This window comes from Lemur catta, chromosome 19 (assembly GCF_020740605.2).
Source record: "Lemur catta isolate mLemCat1 chromosome 19, mLemCat1.pri, whole genome shotgun sequence".
Taxonomy (NCBI): Eukaryota; Metazoa; Chordata; class Mammalia; order Primates; family Lemuridae; genus Lemur; species Lemur catta.
Genome location: NC_059146.1, coordinates 3,545,609 through 3,564,306, shown reverse-complemented (window position 1 = coordinate 3,564,306; position 18,698 = coordinate 3,545,609). Strand labels below are relative to the sequence as shown.

At 39.3% G+C, this 18,698-nt stretch overlaps 1 protein-coding gene across 5 annotated transcripts in view; it reads left to right on the top strand.

The window, feature by feature from the left end:
- Positions 1-9,207: 9,207 nt before the first annotated feature.
- Positions 9,208-18,698, top strand: part of NFXL1 (nuclear transcription factor, X-box binding like 1) — a 46,660-nt gene continuing 37,169 nt past the window's right edge. Inside the window, exons 1-5 of one of the 5 annotated variants that reach the window (XM_045532961.1) lie at positions 9,208-9,301; positions 9,614-9,853; positions 12,348-12,521; positions 15,529-15,638; positions 18,394-18,527. In XM_045532961.1, the coding sequence (XP_045388917.1) occupies positions 9,616-9,853; positions 12,348-12,521; positions 15,529-15,638; positions 18,394-18,527 (656 nt within the window). In that variant the 5' untranslated portion in view covers positions 9,208-9,301; positions 9,614-9,615. Of the gene's footprint in view, positions 9,302-9,404; positions 9,854-9,914; positions 9,983-12,347; positions 12,522-14,385; positions 14,590-15,528; positions 15,639-18,393; positions 18,528-18,698 lie in introns of those variants that run through there. The other 4 variants (XM_045532963.1, XM_045532962.1, XM_045532965.1 and 1 more) reach the window with 4 other exon arrangements.

Below are 18,698 nucleotides of genomic sequence, written 5' to 3'. Positions count from 1 at the left end.
TCCTCCTGCCTCAGCCTCCCCAGTGGCTGGGACTACAGGCACATGCCACTACATCCAGCTAATTGTTGTATTTTTTGTAGAGATGGGGGTCTCACTACGTTGCCCAGGCTGGTCTTGAACTCCTGGCCTCAAGCAATCAATCCTCCTGCCTCAGTGTCCCAAAGTGCTGGGATTACAGGCGTGAGCCGCCATACCAGACCTTTTTCTTCTTAGTGTTATTATTCCTTCTCTTTCACCTGCATTTTGTTCTTTTTCTTTGTGCTCTTTCTTGCCTGTTATCAAAACCTCTAAGACACTGAAGAGGCTCGCCGGCTACTCACATCAGGCAGATGTGGTAAGATAAGAACAAGTGAGGGTTACACGCTGGGCTCAGAGCTGGCTCCCAAGCGCCATAAATTGCAGCAGCCGGACGGGGGTGAGTAACTTTGAGTCTTATCTGAGTTTCTGAACCTACAAGAGGGTTCTGGCCTAGGTCCGGTCACTTGCTGCACAGAAAGCCAATTACCGAGACAATGAGGTTTGCCAAGGAAGAAAGGTAATTTGAGATGGGAGAACTGCTTCAAATCTGTCTCCCTGACCAACGGACGGTAGGGGTCTTTATAAGGGGTTCGGGAAGGTGGCTGTGTGTACGGGGGCAGGTTGTGTTGAAAGCAACGTGTGCAGGGGCCTAATCCAGACGTCACAGGTCAGTGATGGACGGTGAGTCTTGGCGTTGTTATCCTGCGGAGAGTCTGCGGTTTCTCGGAGACAACTCAAAAGGTAAAAGGGTTAATAAACAGAATGATTATAATGCTCTGGTCATTGAGCCCTGCTGGCCCGGGAATCCAGAGCATGAGAAAGTTACAGGGAAAGTGTGTGTGTGTGTGTGTGTGTGTGTGTGTGAGAGATTTTGTGTTTGTTCATGGAGTCCATTATATCCGGGCTAGAGACATAGCCGAGGGTTCTGGTTCTGATACAGTGACCTGTGACCCAAAGCTTTATGCGTCCTGCCGATGCTAGTGTTGAACAAGTGGCAGATTCTTGGTGGAAAGGCTTGGGGTAAGGAGGGTTTAGCCAATTCCTTTCTAAAGACTGCTCTAGGTAGGGGGCTCTGAGAGGCTAAGCTGGTGGTAAGGGTTCTCGTCTGGACACCTGGGAACTGTTTTTAAAAAGATAGGAAACATGTGGCTTTGGGGAAACTCATGACTTGAGTACATGCAGATGCCAATGCAGAGCTCACCTTTTAACAGCCCAGAGACAGCCATATTCCCAGCTGCCTCTAGACTCCAAACGTATTAGAACTAGAACAGGCTTTGCGGGGTGAGGAGGGGAGGGGAGGAGCTAAGCCACCTGCAGCTGAGAGGAGATGAGGGAGAGACTTCTGGGACTCTGGGATGGCAGTTCGGTGAGGGAATATGTACCAAATCTTCTAGTCTTGCCAACACGTCTGATAAATGTTTACCCTACCCTTCCCCAACTCTGTTATAATGTAATGTTCTCATAGGAAGATATTGCTTCAACATTTTGCATACGTTTTAAAAATACCAACTTTTCCAACTTAAAATATGATGTGATTAATTGTCTTACCTTTAGGTGGCAATGTTGGCCTATGATTATACCCTTCGAAGCCAAACACTCTATTTTTCTTTATAGAAATGACAAGCAGTTAAAATCAGTGCATTTTGGGAATAAAGAGCAATTTTTTTCTGACATGGATATTTCCAGAAGGCTTTAATATAGCAAAATGTATACCAGTGTGAAAAAAAATCCGATGAAATAAAATTTGAAAAGTAAATTTAGTGGATAAAGTAACAAGATAAATTGAAGCATTTAAATATTTCTTAATTTTAGAAAATTCGCCAAGGGAATCATGATAATTACATTACAAAAAGCTTTTTACCAATGTGTAAGACATGTATTATAGACAAGCAAAAGCAGGGAAATGAAGCAAACAGCATTTATATTAAAATTCAGTTTGCATTTTTACTTAAAAGTCCATTGCTTTGAAAAGTTTGAAAACTATTGATTTGTTTTAACAGTGTTGGAAATAAGACTGGCTAGGACGCTGTCAATTTAGGTAATATTCTTCCTTATGATTACCAAAATTATATTAATGGATTTCCAAGTTTATAGACTGCTGAATATAAAATGCCAAACAACAGGTGTATAGATTAAGAAGAAATAGTTTGATATTCCATGTACTAGTTCATCTCTAGGTAAAGAAGGATGAAAATGGGAAATTCAAGGAGAGGGAATGGAGAATGCAGAAAATGCACAAAGACCCCAGAGATCATCTATTCCACTCCTCCTCATTTTACAAATACAGAAATGATGGTCAGGAACACTAAAAGTGGTTTGGCAACTTTGAGTGACAGTGGGAATTTTTGTCATTCTCTGGAGAGTGATATGTTAATATATGATAGAACCAAAGTTGGGAATGACCTAAAACCCAGCAATTTCACTCTTAGGTGTAGTCACTAGAAAAAAATCTGCTACATACGCACAAGAAGACATGTTTAATAGCATATATAATAGTAAAAAATTGGAAACGACCTAAATGTTTATCAAAAGGCGACTAGATAACTTAGAATATGATCCTACGATGGAATACCGTGAAACATTTGAATGGTAACAGATCATACTCATGTAGTGCTCAGTTTGTGCCACGCACTGTCCCCAGTGCTTGCCAGATGTCAATACACTTAATCCTCATGACAACCTATAAGGCAGGTTCCATGCCGTGCCCTGTTTCACAGGGGAAGATCCTTAATACCTGCACCTGAGAGGGGAAGAGGGACAGAATTCTGGGACGCCGGGATGGCAGTTTGGTGAGGGAACATACACCCAATCTTCTAGTCTTGCCCATAGGTCTGATGAGTGTTTGAAGGATCGGAGGCGGGGAGGGGTTAAGTCGTTTGCCAGAGGCCTAGAGGAAGGAAGTGGCACAACCACTGTTTGAACCCAGACAGTGTGACTCCAGCGTCTCTGCTCTTAACCCTTCCGCTTGTGCTGCCTTTTTTATATGTATACACGACACCACCTATACAAAACTTACAAACATATAACACAATATTAAATAGTGTTTATGAATCTGTACACATATATGATGCACAACTTTAGTAACAGCCAGGGGAACGGTCGATGCCAGAAATCAGAGTAGTGGTTACTTTTTTTTTTTTTTTAAATTTCAGCTTATTATGGGGGTACAAAAGTTCAGGTTATACATATTGCCCATCCCCCCCATCCCCCCGAGTCAGAGCTTCAAGCGTGTCCATTCCCCAGACGGTGGGCTTTGCACTCATCATGTAGGTATACACCCATCCCCTCCCCCGACCCCTAGTGGTTACTTCTGTGGGGGACGAAAGACAATGAGATGGGAAGGAGGGTGGGAAACACACAGGACTTCAACTTCTGTGCGTTTTATATCTTTTTAAAAAACCTGAAGCAAATGAGTCCAAATGTTAAGATATGACAAAGCTAGGTACGGATATGTGTATATTGCTGTCTATAACATTTGGTATATGTCTTAACTATTTCAAAATAATTTAAAAGAGAGGACTAGAAGAGTTTAATATAAATTCACACAGCTAGTTTAGTGGCAGAACCTGACTTTTCTTTTTTTTTTTTTTTGAGACAGGGTCTTGCTCTGTTGCCCAGGCTGGAGGGCAGCGGTGCAATCATAGCTCATTGCAACCTCTAACTCCTAGGCTCAAGCAATCCTCCTAGCTTCAAGTGATCCTCCTGCCTTAGCCTCCCAAAGCACTGGGATTACAGGCCTGAGCCACTGTGCCCCCAGCAAAGCCTGAACTTTTGACCCTTTGTTCAGCATTTACTTCACTCGGATGTTGTACTTGATTGCTTTCTACAAAGACCAAGGCGAGTGCTTTATGAGTTTCTGCTTGGTGATAAGATTCCTGCTATCTGTGGTCAGAGTGCATATTGAGTAAATTCAAGACAATACTTTCTAGAATTACATTTCACGTCTGGCTCTTGATTTCCTGACTGGTTAGAGGTGAAAGAATGCATTTTTCATCAGTGCATCCCTTTGGGATTCTGAAAATAGCGATTTACCACAAAATTACTCATCAGTCTGACAATGCTGGCCCTTAAAAGAAGTTGCTATTGGATTTCTTCTTGTCAGATTGCCAATTCCTCCTCTTTCCAATTAGGTTCATCATTTTTTATCTAGGCCACGCTTCAGCCAGCTGGACTTGGTCCAAGGAGCTACTTGGGTTAGTTCTTCAGAGAGCAGGGGGCCTGTTTCCCGGGCTTGTCACAAAGATTGACGATGCTGAGGAACACAGGGACCCACCCTGGTGGCACCACAGTCCATAGTGTTCTGTGGTCTCCTGAACCAGCCTCATTGGTTACTCCCTTCAGAAAGAATGACAGATGAGCCACCCAGTGGCACTCAGCGGTGAATATTTGCCTCACCAAATATTATGGGATCGCCAAGACAAGAATATAATTATTTCCACTCATTTTCAAATTTAGTAAGTCACTTCCAGCTCCTCCGTTTGCAAAAAAAAAAAAAAAAATACTGATAATTAATATATCTACATTGCAGATATTTAATATTTCCATTGTTCCATTCACATGTAATTTTGCAATGTCTAAAGAGCACAAGATATATAACATTACCAAAGAATCATGACAATAAGGTGAAATTTGTTATGATTATATTCCTTTTATTTTTACATCTAAAATAATTGGGCAATTGAAATTCATTGATTAAAGAGAAACAAGACTCTTTGGTGATGGAAAAACATTAGTCATTTTTTTCCTGAACTGAAATAATACGACATTTCTTCCCTCTTTTAGAAGTTCCTTATCTATACCTTGATATTAAACTCCTTAACATAGACTTGTTGATTTAACACTGCTGACCTAGTCTCATTTCTATCTTTTACCTCAAGAGAGGGCCTGTTCCGCAGGCTTCCATGCCAAACCAGAAAGCCATGTGCTTCCTCTCAGCTCAGAGAGTGGTCAAAAATAATCACAAAGAGTGGAACTGGAATGTTCCTAACACAAAGAAATGATAACTACTTGAGGTGATGGACACCCCGATTACCCTGATTTGATTAATACACATTGTATGTCTATATCAAAATATCATATGTATTCTATAAATATATACAGCTATTAAAAAATCATGAAAATATGAAAATATATAATATGGATTAACCATATTTCAAGCATGTATTTGCAATCAAATATAGTGTGCCATGGATCTTGGCAATGTGGGCTCTCTGAGCCCAGTTAAGCTTACTCTCCTCAAGTCATATGATCCTCTCAAACATACTTAAATAGTCTGAGTTGCAAATAGGCTTGTGGACAAAAGAATATCAGTAGGTACCATTTATTTAAACTTCCAAAAAGTTATCACAACGCTGATGTTGATTATTTTTTAAACTGTATATGAGATTGGGAACAAATACCATAGAATAAATGGTAAGGATAAATAGATTCTCTAGGTATTTACCCTGGTGACAATGGTCATACTTAACATCTTTAAACATCATCTTAAAACCGGTGGATGAGCTTTAGGATGGATAAACCCCATTGGATAAATTCAGTATGGCTAAATTCCACTGGAGTACACTTTGGGTAAGAGAATTCAAATTACACTTTTAAAATGACTGTCTGTAAGCAATCAAGTACAGTTGAGGCTTGGATAAGGAGTTTTGTAATGTGTAATGTTCCCAGTAAGGAATTACAAAAACATCACAAAAAGGATTGGTTTCACTAGGAAGAACTTTTAAGAAGAAACATTTTCTTGCATTAGTAGAAAATCACTGCGTATCTGAACTTAGATAATTGTATGCACTTCTGTTTCATGAACCCTGAATATATTTTATCAGAGGGTCTAGAGAATGACTAAAAGGCTGACAGAGTTGCTACATGTGAATAAATGGTGATGGGGAGGGGACGTGGAACTCCAGTCCAGAAACACAAACGCTAAAAGAAATATGCTTAAAAAAACAAACATCACCAACAGAAACCAGAAAGAAACCCAGATGATCTTTAAGAGAATGGAAAGACAACATTCACCAATTCACCACATCCTCTGACATTCCAGGTATAAAGTTTCCCTGAAAGCTGAAAAATTCCGGACCTATCTTTGATAATTAAGAGACAAGGAACACTGAATCTCACAGTACAAAGAGACCTTAATGCTCATCTAGTCCTATAGCCAAGTGTGGGATAAACAGAGTGATCCAGTTGCCCCTGAGTTTGCTTTACTGTTTGGACTTTGCCTAGTGTTTCCTGCAGGTCTAAAACAGCACAGTAGATAAACAGCAAAAACTCCAGGAGGGCTGTTCTTACTGGGGACCAAATGATTCCGAGGACTGAGGACAGGTGCAATAACACGGGTAACTTTCTAAGGCAGTCTCATTCAAACTTCCTTGATTACCACCCGCAGTAAAAAATGCATTTTGCATTGTGGCCCAGAAAACACAGCTGTAACAAACCTTTCAGAGAAGAACACTTACCTTCATAACATACAATGCACTAGGGAGCTTTCTATTTTTTCTATTCCATTTTAGTTCTTTTAAAAAATGCTTGTTGCAACTACTAAATTGATTTTATGATGAATTAATGGGGCACTACCAGCAATTCAACAACAACACCACTCTTCCAAAGAATGAATGGTAAGTAGAATTGCCTAGAAGAGAAACAAATTCACTGTAGCTTAGGCAGATGTGGAAAATCAGGTAATGAGGGAGGGATGGAAAGTACAAAATAGTAAATTTTCTGGAAGTTTCTTCATACGAAACATCAAAACAGTTTCTCACATTGCTATCCCTAGGAATGAAACATACCTTATTTAGAGTGGTTGCCTGTTATTTCTTGAGACCATACCTTCCTAATGAATTATCCTGCTCCCAGCTGGTTCTATATTTTTTAAGGTGATATCTTAGTGTCAACCTCACTCGCAGGGGTTTCTCTTCTGGTTCTTTTCTAAGATTTCTCTTTGAACACAGTTAGAGAAATAGTCTTTTATTAGACCACAGATGAATGACAAGCATGTTTTGAAAGGTGCATTGAGTTTACCCAGAACTAGGATTTCTCAGATTTTTCCTCTTCAAGAAAACACAGTAATTGCAGAAATAAACACACCTAATAACTTTAGAAGAATTAGATGCCAGTCCATGTTAAGAAGTATGTTTCTAGCATCATGGTTTTGATGCAAACCCTTAAAGTAAACTCAACAGAATAATCCACTAGCAAGCCTGGAAAGGAATCTTCAATGTCAGGTTAACTAGTACTGCGCTTACCTGAGTAATACCTGATGAAATGATATCTAACCTGTTTTAAAACCCTCAAGGAATCAAAAATGTATCACTTCTTTTAGCTGTCTAAAATATAACTCATCCAGATCTTTGGCATATGACATAATTCTAAGAAGGATCTCCCTCTTTAGCCACTCAATATTTCTTGGTCATTACTCAGTCACAATCACTGTGTTCTCTCTGACCATAAATGCTCATTTCCTGCATCAGAAAACTCCACAGTAGAAAAGTCTAACTTTAGACTTTTAAAACTTTTAAAGCTGATTGCAGCTTTAAACTAATAGTCCTTATACAAATACACTGTTGAGAAAGTCAATGTATGCCTCTTAGTTTCTAGCCAAAATGAAGTTATCATATCATTCTCAGAGATATTAATTTTGAGTTTGAATAATGTATGGGCAAAATATATAGTAAGAGGTTAAAAACATGGTTTCTAATGTTAGATTTCTAATGTTAGATTATCCTGCCTTCACCACTTCTTTGCCGTTTGATCAAGGGCAAATTACTCAACCTCTCTGTGCCTCAGTATCCTCAGCTGCAAAATGGGGACAACAAATAGGGTTATTGCAAGTACCAAATTAATTAATACATATATGTAAAACACTTTGAACAGTGCCTGGCACTTAACAAACACTATCTAAATATTAGATATTTATGACTAATGTACGGGAATTAATTAAATTGAAGGATTATATAATCCCAAACAGCAATCAATATATTTCTCAATCCTAGACAGACCTCAAAATGAATTTCTGGAATCTATCAGTATATATATCTTACTGGAAAACTCAGCAAACTCAAAACATTTAGGTCCTCATTCTCAGCTATTTACCTTGATAAAATCTACTTTAGGGAGCTGCGGTGAAGGCAAAAATCAGCATAGTCCAGGGAAAGCTCATTGTAAACTATAAAACACTATGATAACAACAGGCTTCAGATGTGTTTTCTACATTGTTCTAGCAATTTAGAGGGGCACTTTCCTCAGTTTCCCCTCCTTCACAGTGGCCAACCTTGAAGTCTTTTCACTCTAAGTGCTTTTCCTGCTAGTGAGAATTCTCTGTGAAAATTCATAAAACTTAAAAGCTGTTGGAACTGCCCAAACACTTGAATCCTTCAGAGAGATGTACCTGTGATCTGAGTGACATACGGTTACAACTTCTGCTTCTCAGATTATGCACTACCTCACTTCCTTGTTTATTATTTATTGTTCTGTACAATTGCTAGAGAGACCTAGAGATGTCAGGGACAAAACCTCCTGCCTTGTTTAATGATCCTTGTTATAGATTTACTTCCCCTTTGCTGTCCTGCTTTGCCTTAGGCCGGATGACACAAAACCCACTATTACACCTTCTGTAAAACGTGTTCAAGGTACCCTTCTCAAGAAAGAAACACTACCTATAACCAAATTGTCCTAACTGTGCACCAACCTTGTATGAAAACTGCAGTAATCCTGCTAAAAACCCCTCTGCCTCTGACTGTAAAAATGAAACCTTAACGTCTTTACTTCGGAAGGCGGACGCCATGCCTTGGAGGTGGGGTTTCCGGGTGGGCTATCCTCTGACTGTGCGTTTGAATAAACTCTCCTTAAATTAGATTCTGACTCTTTTGATTATTTTAGGTTGACACCTTCCGCCACTAGCAAGCCCTAGAGCGAGGCCAAAGGTGACCGAGCGCAAATGGAGGACACACGCCGACACCCGGCTGGGTTTGGGACGGCCGCAAATTGCGAGGTCTGAGCACCGCCCCGCCGCGCGCTCCTCGTGCCGTCGGCCGCGCCCGAGCCCCAGAGCACGCCGGGAGCTGTAGTTCCGAAGGGCCTGTCTAGGTCTGCGCACGCGCCCGGAGTCCCCGCCCCCACCCCCGCCCGCCCTCCCGGATAAGGAAGTGGTCAGTGCTGCCACGCGTTCTGCGGCCGGCGGGCGGGGACTTCTGGGAGTTGTAGTCGCTGGGGGCGGGCACCGTCGGTAAGGAGACGTAGCTTTCCGTGGGGTCCGCAACTGCAGTCGGTTCCCGGCGGGAGCTGCAGGGTCAGTTTGCCGCTCTCCCGCCACCACGCTGCCCTGGAAGCTGAGGAGGCGCTTTCCTTCTCCCCGGCTCGCTCTCCTCAGCTCTGAGTGCGCCTTGCTCCGCGGTTCATCCCCTTTCCTCGTCCTCGCCCTCTTCTGTCCGTCTCCGGAGCCGGGGCTGAGCGGGGACTCGCCCTCCGGGAGGGACAGGGCCGCGACCTGCAGTGACCCTCCTCGCTCGCCCTCACACCGCTTTCCCCACTAACCCTTTCTCCCGCCCTGGCACCCGCCGCGCTCACGCTCCTTCCACGGTTTTTTTTTTTTCCTCTGCAGGGATGGAAGCTTCCTGGCGCCAGGTGGCCGGTGGCCGAGGCCGAGCCCGAGGACGGGCCACTGCAGCCCCCTCCCCGGGAAATGGAGTCCACGTCCGCGGCGCCGGGGGAGGGCGAGAAAAGGGGCCGGGGGGCGCCGTTCATTCCGGCCCCAGCCCCGGAGGAGCCGCGACCGCGGCGGCTGCAGGTAGCAGGCGCGGCCCCGCGGGACCCCGAGCGCTGCAGCCTTCCGTGGCCAGCGGTGAGAATGGCTCCCGCCCTCGGTCTCACCTGGATGCCTTCTAAGGCAGTCTGCCCTCGCCCTCCCTCCCTCACTTCCTTTATCCTCCTTCGGGAGCTTATTGTCCGGCCCACTTCTCAGACGTTTCAGGTAGCTGCTCCTTTCGTCCTTCTAGGCAGATTTCCGTCACACCTCTTTCATCTTAATTTTAGTTGGTGCTACCGTTGTTACTTCTCTGTTCAGTACTTTTCCCTTCAGGTTTTTTTTTTCCTACCTGAATCCTTAGACCGTAAGTTGTAAATTGTGGCCCCAGGGGTCTGTAGTGTTGTTTGGTTAACACAATGTTTTAAATCTGGATTGGTTGTCAGTGTTTGTTCATTGTTTTTAAAATCTCATGAAAATCTGGTTAACAATTTTTTTTTTTAAACCCATTCTACTAAGTGAAGTATCAGAAGAATGGGAACAACAATTTTTTTTTTTTTAAATTTTTGTAAAATAAGGTCTTGTGGCTTTACTGTCTTTGTGCCTGGCAACAGTCGGCTGGACTGAGTAGCAGAAATCCCATTTAGGTTGGGCTTGGGCACTCCATCTCACATTCTCTGTCCTACTTCTGGGGCCAGTTGTCATTTGCCGTCTTTACCAGATTGCCTTTGTTTATTGACTTGACTTGTCTACTTCTTGTTAGCACTTGAACTTGTACTAGCTCCCTCCACGGTGATTCCTTTTCACAAATTTCATGTTTTTTCATGGATGTATGTGGTGTTGCCTTGTATATATCCATACCCTTCATTCAACACCATGTTTTAGTGGAGCCTGAGAGCACTTACACACAATTGTGCTTGGGGCCAAGGGGATATTCCTTGAAATCATTTTATTTTTGTGTTTGGAATGTATTTTTCAGAATATATTTTTTTGGAGGAGGGGAGCAAAATTGAGCTTCTGGATGGTTTTTCTCCCAGGCTGATATTAAAGTTAGGTGGTATTCTCTTAGCTTTCAGTTACTGAATTTATGATAGTAGTGGTGGTGAGGCATTTAATTTGGGGATCTGTGAACAGTTTTGATAAACTTTCGATTTTGTGGGTAGAATGAAAACATACCTTCTTTACCTGGATAATTGAGATTTACGTGAGAATGTTGCGTTGTCAACTCGTCTTTAACTTTCTTTGAGATGATGTTAGGTAAAATAAATGCTTTCATGAGGTTATGAATGTTTTTATTATATCTGTCCAGTTCAGACTTTTTTCTTATGCATCTTTAAGCGCTAATTTCCCATAGATTAATGACATTTATCAACCCTCTTATTGTACAAGTTTTGAATCATACATCTTATTGCCATTACTTTTTTCCTAGTACTCGAAGATTCCCTAGGGAAGCACTGTATACGTTTTCTTCCAGTTTTACTTGAAATAGTTTTGGTTGATAATTCCCAACCAAACTGGCTGCAACAGGAAAAGGAAAATGTTTCATGAGGGATGTAAAAGATAAAAGATCATCAGGTACCAATATACCACCTAAAATAAGAGAGCTTATCTTGGTAGTGGCTCATCACTTTCAAGTATAAAGTGAATTTTAAGTTAGTAAATTTAAAATCTTTCCAGTATGGGCACTAATGAATTCAGATCAATTCAGGTTTATGGCTCCTTTCTTAAACTAGGGTTGCTGCCCATAGAGCTTATTGATACTTAGTGCTTGAAGAAAATTCCTGTGGTTTCTTGCTTTCAAGAAGTCTGAAGTCTCATTGAGAATGAAGTAATCTAATTCTATTTTGCATGATTATTTAATCAAGTAACAAAAATGAAAAGTACAGACAGTGCTAAGAAAAAGTGGAAGAACTAATCCCAGACTATTTAACTTTCTGTTTGGAATGAAGTTGTAAAGAGGCGCATTTTCCATGTTAACAACATTTTATGTGGATTAATGTGAAATATATTTTTTTATTACTACAAAAATGTCAAAAAGTCCACAAATGGCAAAAAGTTCTTGAACTTTCTAAGAAGCAGATATAAATCTATTGGGTAGACAATGAGTACTGTCTGCAAACTCTTCGGTGGGCTGGGCTGTAGTTCAGAAGAGGGCAGTTTGAAGTACCCACCTTCCCTGAGTCTTGTTTGCTCCCAGTGGACTTGTTCCCCCACTTCTTAAAAATCACTGTGTACAATGTTATTTTAAAACATCCCATTTAATTTTTGTTAATCTTTATTGTGAGGTTGATCACTAGTTTTCTGATACTGTTATCATACTTTTATAAGTCTTTTGAGTCGTTAATCACTCTGTTTCCATAACAGTTTGCTGCATTTAGCAGGAAACTTAAAAAAGTGGAAGTTTTTGTTGTGGTCTTTATTCTCTTTCGTTGTGTCAAGGAATTTGAAAATACTTTTTCTCATGGATTATAATAAGAATGCTATAAAAGTTACTGTCAAATTTATGCTTAAAAATGATATATTACCACATCATGCCTTGCATTTTGAAAGATTGTTTTGGCGATATAAAACCATTTTTTTTTCTTTTAAACAGAGCTAACGTCTCAGAGGAAATTTGAGGAAATCAAGAAGGCTAATCAAGCTGCAGCCAAAAAACTTGTGGAAGAACGCTTTAGCTCTTCATCTGAAGATGAAGGAGATGAAGATTTTGAAGGAAAACAGGGAAAAATAGTTGCTAATACATTTATAACATACACTACTCAGACAGGTACTGATCTTTTAAATTTTGACTTTTTTGACATTAATGAAAGGATATTCCTGACACTTTTTGGGTAACACCTTTATTCTGTATGGAATAGTTTTTGCATGTTAAGAATGAGCATTTTGCGTTATAGAGTTGAATTTTTGTACATTTTGCTATCTGAGTTATATGTTGTGTAACACTAATCTTTCTGTAAAGCAAATATTAATAGAATGGCAGTGGCTCTTTAACAGTCATGGGAGGCATTTCAATAGAATGCGTGGCAGGAGCTGCCAGAGCTCCCTGAGAGGTGAGCCAGGGCAAGTTTTTCCTGGTTGGGATTTGATTGGACTGGAGGACTTTTTTATACCCCCTTCAGTCTATTCTTCATTTTTATCTCTTTCATCACATTAAATGTGTCTTAAAGTCTATTTGATTTATTCCCTTATTTTATATCTTATTCACAACATCTGATTTTCATACTTATTTTAAAGCTAAATCTCCTCAGGTTTGACATGTACGTTCACGTTATCTTGTTTATATCTGGGTTGCTCTTAAAGCCACGTTTGTTTACGTGAGAGAGGGCCAAAGTGATGTTGCTGTGTACCACTTGGCATTAAGTGTAAAAACAGATTATTTAAAATGTAAATATTCCTAAGCTTTCTGCATTTTATACTTTAAAGTCATTATTTTTATGGTTTGATTATTAGAGATTTTCTGCCATAGCTGCTTCTCTTCTTCCTTGTCTTTTAAAAAATGCATCTGTGTCTTTTGAAACATATCTTCCCTTGATCATAAGGCCCCACATCATAAGACCACATTAGCTCTCTTCTCCTCCTCCATACTGCTGTGTTCCTTAGTTATTATATGGTGCTTTGTGGAGGAGTGTAAGGCTAGTGATGTCGGGATTCAAGACTATTAGTACAACAGAATCAGAAACATAGCAGAGTTTGAGCATGAGTTAGAATAAAGATACTCCCTAGTTCAGGCCTTTACAGCTGTTTAATATGTGGATTAAATCCACAGATGAGAAAACTCAGATACACTAGGTAACTTGCTTAAGGTCACTTTTTGCTTTATCTGCTATAACTGACTTTTTTTTTTTTTGAGACAGAGTCTCACTCTGTTGCCTGGGCTAGAGTGAGTGCCGTGGCGTCAGCCTAGCTCACAGCAACCTCAAACTCCTGGGCTTAAGCAATCCTACTGCCTCAGCCTCCCAGGTAGCTGGGACTACAGGCATGTGCCACCATGCCCAGCTAATTTTTTCTGTATATGTTTTAGTTGGCCAGATAATTTCTTTCTATTTTTAGTAGAGACAGGGTCTCGCTCTTGCTCAGGCTGGTCTCGAACTCCTGACCTCGAGCGATCCACCCGCCTCGGCCTCCCAGAGTGCTAGGATTACAGGCGTGAGCCACGGTGCCCGGCCTGACTCTTAACTGGCACTTCCTGCTTCCAGTCTTGGTCTTGGCGTACCATTTTTCTTCAGTTGCCAGAGTGATCTTTTTAAAATGTGTGGCTGCAAATGCCATGCTATCCACTGTGACATGCTGGGTAGTATACTTTATTGCTGAAGCCAGACTTTAATATTTAAAGTTCTAAAGAAATTTTACATAAATTTTATAAATATAAGGTTAGGTTTTATTTTGTAAAAGCCTATTCTGTCTTGTTCTTAAATCCCATTTTATGTGGTTTTGTTGCTAAATTAGATGAAATTTAAAATGTTATATATTTATGAAAGCCTGCTGTGTTGAAAAGCAAAATAAGCACACAATGTGATTTATAAATTCTGCTTTTAAGGATATTTTCAAAACTTTAATGTTTATTTGAAATAAAGCAATTGTCTTTAATAGTTTTATAATAATTTATAGTTTTGAGAGTTTTGTATTTTGTTTGATATACCATTCATAAATAACATTTATGCTCTGGTTTCTCTTCAGATCACATAAATAACATTTATGTCATAGCAGGGCAAGCTTTCATAAGTGCTGTGTCTGCTTAGGTGATTTAAGATATTAAAGACTTATCCAAATGTCTTATTTATTTATTCTTCCTTTCTGGCAACTTAAATTTTGATTTCAACCGAGTTACTGCCGTGGTAAGTTCTGTACTTATGGTAGTTTATGCTATTAATCTACTTTTCTTGGCAGTTCACTTAACCTCTGTTGAATGATCTTTATTGTACTAAAGACATACAGGCTTATTTCTCTTATACTAAAAGTGGCTCAGATGACTGCCCTTTTGGTATCATTTGGGCTTTAGGGTACTTGTTCTGTCTTTCATTTTGCTGTCACTTGTTATTTCTTGGCCCTTCTTGCAGTAACTTCTCTCCAAAGCGTAGCATGGAGGTTAAGAGGGCTCACTTTGTAGACGCACTGAAGTTACTTAATTGTTTGGTGCCTCAGTTTTCTCATCTGTGAAATGAAGATCATAGTTCATTTAATCCTAGTGAAATACTAATAGTCCAGTGTCTAGCAAATAAGTGCTCAATAATTACTTAAAATACTGTCTAGTAATTTTTTTTCTAAAAAGTTTATTCTCCCTTTTTAAGCAGAACATATTATAATGAAACGCAGTTATCATGTTGTAATGACCTCAAGGTCTTTTCATTCAACAGGTTTTTATTACAATATGCTACGTGCTAAACAGACGCACACACTTGTGCTTATATTTATACCAACTGGCTCTACTCGGTTTTGACTTTTCAATTCCTTTCACACTTAGTTTTTTGATATGACTTCTCTTATGACATTCCATCTTGCTGCTCTTGCCTGTGGCTCTGCCCCCACCAAATTTATTAAGGATTATAACAGCAAAAAAAGCAAGCGTATGCTGGGAGAGAGCTGAGGTACTGTTTTTGAACCATGAGATTTAATGCATAAACTTTGTGACCTCTTGGTGGCTCATTAGTTACATTTTTCAGCTACAGTTTGGACAATTGATATTGCTAGACATATCTCACATAATGTGCTCTTAGTGAGTTTGTGTTGTTTGCAGATGTTGCTTAACATGAGATTTTCAATTTTTAAATTTTAAGATGGAGATATACGTGAATTAGAGCGAACAAAACAGTATGTAAATGAAGCTTTTCAAGCAGGGGCTATGACATGCCTAATTTGTATTGCTTCAGTGAAGAGAAACCAAGCAGTAAGTTTTTCTCCTTATCTATTTTAATATATCTCCCCAAAATCTGTTATTTGCATTTATAATTCTTTTTTTTTTTTTTTTTTGAGACAGAGTCTCACTTTGTTGCTTGGGCTAGAGTGAGTGCCGTGGCGTCAGCCTAGCTCACAGCAACCTCAAACTCCTAGGCTCAAGCGATCCTACTCTACTGCCTCAGCCTCCCGAGTAGCTGGGACTGTAGGCATGTGCCACCATGCCCAGCTCATTTTTTTTCTATATATATTTTTAGTTGTCCAGATAATTTCTTTCTATTTTTAGTAGAGACGGGGTCTCGCTCAGGCTGGTCTCAAACTCCTGACCTTGAGCGATCCACCCGCCTCGGCCTCCCAGAGGGCTAGGATTACAGGCGTGAGCCACCGCGCCCAGCCTGCATTTATAATTCTTAACCAGTAGTTATTCTTTTGCTTATTTTTGTTTAAAAATGCTATATTTGAGAATTTTATATATGAATTGATCATTTTATAAATCTGTAATTAAAAAAAATTGCCTCTAAATGAGCATTTGATATTTTTAGCACTATTACTATAACTGAAGCAAATATTTTCAATTTTAATGCATGTCAATTTGATAAAGCATGTTTAGTATCCGTATTTTAGAGATTCCCACAAATATGAAATGTGAAAATGTATTATATATTTCTTTATTTTCTGTGGGTTTATAAAAAGATAGATATAGTCCCCTGCCTTCAGGGAAGTAGGACTTGACAGAGACACTTAATGGTTTACTAGTCAGTTTCTCTTGTGTCAAAGGCATCATGGGAAGTGGCTAGGGTTGTTGGGGAGAGAAAGATTCAGATGTAACTCATGTCCTTGGAGGAGCTATGACCTAATGGTAAAGATATCTATATGTAAATTTAAAAAGGCATTAATGAAGTAATTAAGGAGTAGTGATGACTAAATATGATAGACTCAATGTTTAGACCTCAGATTAATCCACTGCTATTTTAGCAGCATTCCCAGAGAAAGAAAATCAAGCCGTATGAAATGGGTTGATCATGTAGAATGAATCAGAAATTTAACATGCCCAGGTTGGATAGGAGAGTGTAGCAGATGCAGGTGCCTTTCCTTGGCCATATCTGGTGCTGGCCTACTCTGATTTCCACTGCAGTGGATGGGTAGTCTCTCTGCATGTGGATACAATTCCACTTTAAATATTTGCTGTGTGTGGTTTTTCCCACCTCAGAATTTTCTCCTCGGGAATTGATTCAGTTAGTACAGAGCACTGGGGAGTTAATGCCCCCTGGGGCAATATTCCACCCCAGGGAAGAGGTAGATGAATGCCTCAGCTTCCTCTCCATTAGAGAGTGGGGCTGAGGTAGTGCAAGGCATGTTTTATGTGGCTTTTGAGAGGGTCCCCTGCAGGATTCAGCTTCTGCTCCCCTTAGTGGTAAGCACCTGAGCAATATGCTGTTTGTTGACATTTCCTCTCCCCCATCTTGTCCCCTCATGTTTGCATCTGAGTTCTTACCTCAGGTATTGCTTTCGGGTAACCCAAACTAAGAAGTTGGCTTTTTTTTTTTTAATGCTGTTGCTAGCTTATGCAATCAGCTACATGTCTAATCTTATCAAACAGTTGTAAAATGTTATAAGAAAAGGAAAACATTTTTATCAATTATATTAAAGTATTGGCAGGTTTAAAAATTAATTTAGATATTAAAATAATTAAATAAATTAAAAAATTAATTCCTTAAGTTTTTAACACATTGACTGCCAGCCACATAGAAAAAATTTTTTTTCTCTTGGGGCCATGGTGTTTTATTACGAAAAATAGAAAAAAAATTCAAAACGAAACAATCCTTTCTAATTTAATGAAAAATTTGTTTTTTTAATTGTTTTCTGTGCATGAGTTATATGAAATTAAATTTTCAGTATTAATTGTAACAATAAGAACAACAAGTAAGATTTTCATGAACCGACTGCACAGTTTTGCTCAGGGGGCCACCCATCACATAACATGTATGCTACAGCATGACAGTGTGAGTTGCCTGCACACCACAAGGCTCCCAAGGTAAAGAGACACGTGAGTTAGATATCCTTTATGAAGCCCCGGGCTCAAAACTAGCATGAGTTAAATATAACTCACATGGCAGTTAATGTGTTAAATTATATATATTTTCAGTTTTTGCTTACCTAGTTTTTAGAATTTAGCACTGTTAAGTTCTAGATTAATAGGTTTTATATAACAAAAGGGCTATATATACATACTTATACTTATGTTTAATGTTTCTTTTGTAGTATTGTTTATAATTGGAAATAACCTAAACATCCAACAAGAAATTTGTTAAATTATAGTACATAAGTCTATATGATGTACTGTATAGCTATAAATAGCATGTTGTATAAACATATTAAATAGAGGAAATGCTTATACTGTGTTTTTAAAAAAGACTATAAAGTTGTATTTCAGTCAGAACAGTATGACCTCATTTTTTAAAAAATATGAAATAGATGTCTAAAAAAATTGGCGACCTTACAGAATGTTAGTGGTAGTTATTTTTAGCTGAATGAATCTGGGTGATTGATAATATTTTTCTTTAAAATGTTCTACACTTAAATACATTTTTATGAAGAACATTCCTCCTATTATGAAAGGAAAGATTTTGTTCCTTTAATCCTTAGGTAGCTGTTGAAAATAATTTGGTGTGATGCTCATTTTAAAGTATTATGGAATTAAAGAAAAATGATTGCATACATATTAATTTCCGGTGCCTTTGTTTTAGGTTTGGAGCTGTTCAGGCTGTTTCTGTATATTTCATATGCCCTGTATCCAGAAGTGGGCTAAAGATAGCCAGTTTCTTGTATCTTCTCCTTTGACGGACGATGATTTCGGAAAGAGAGATTATCCCTGGCCTTGGTAACTTTTTCTAGTTAGTTGGATTATTAAATTGTAGAATAAATGAAAATTGTAGATTATAAATTGCTTTCTTGGTTGTTGGGTGTTCAGTTAGTCCTTTGATTTGTGATGATATGGAACCTTCATAATGGCTTTTTTCACTCCAGTTTTTATAACTACTAGTTCCTTTCA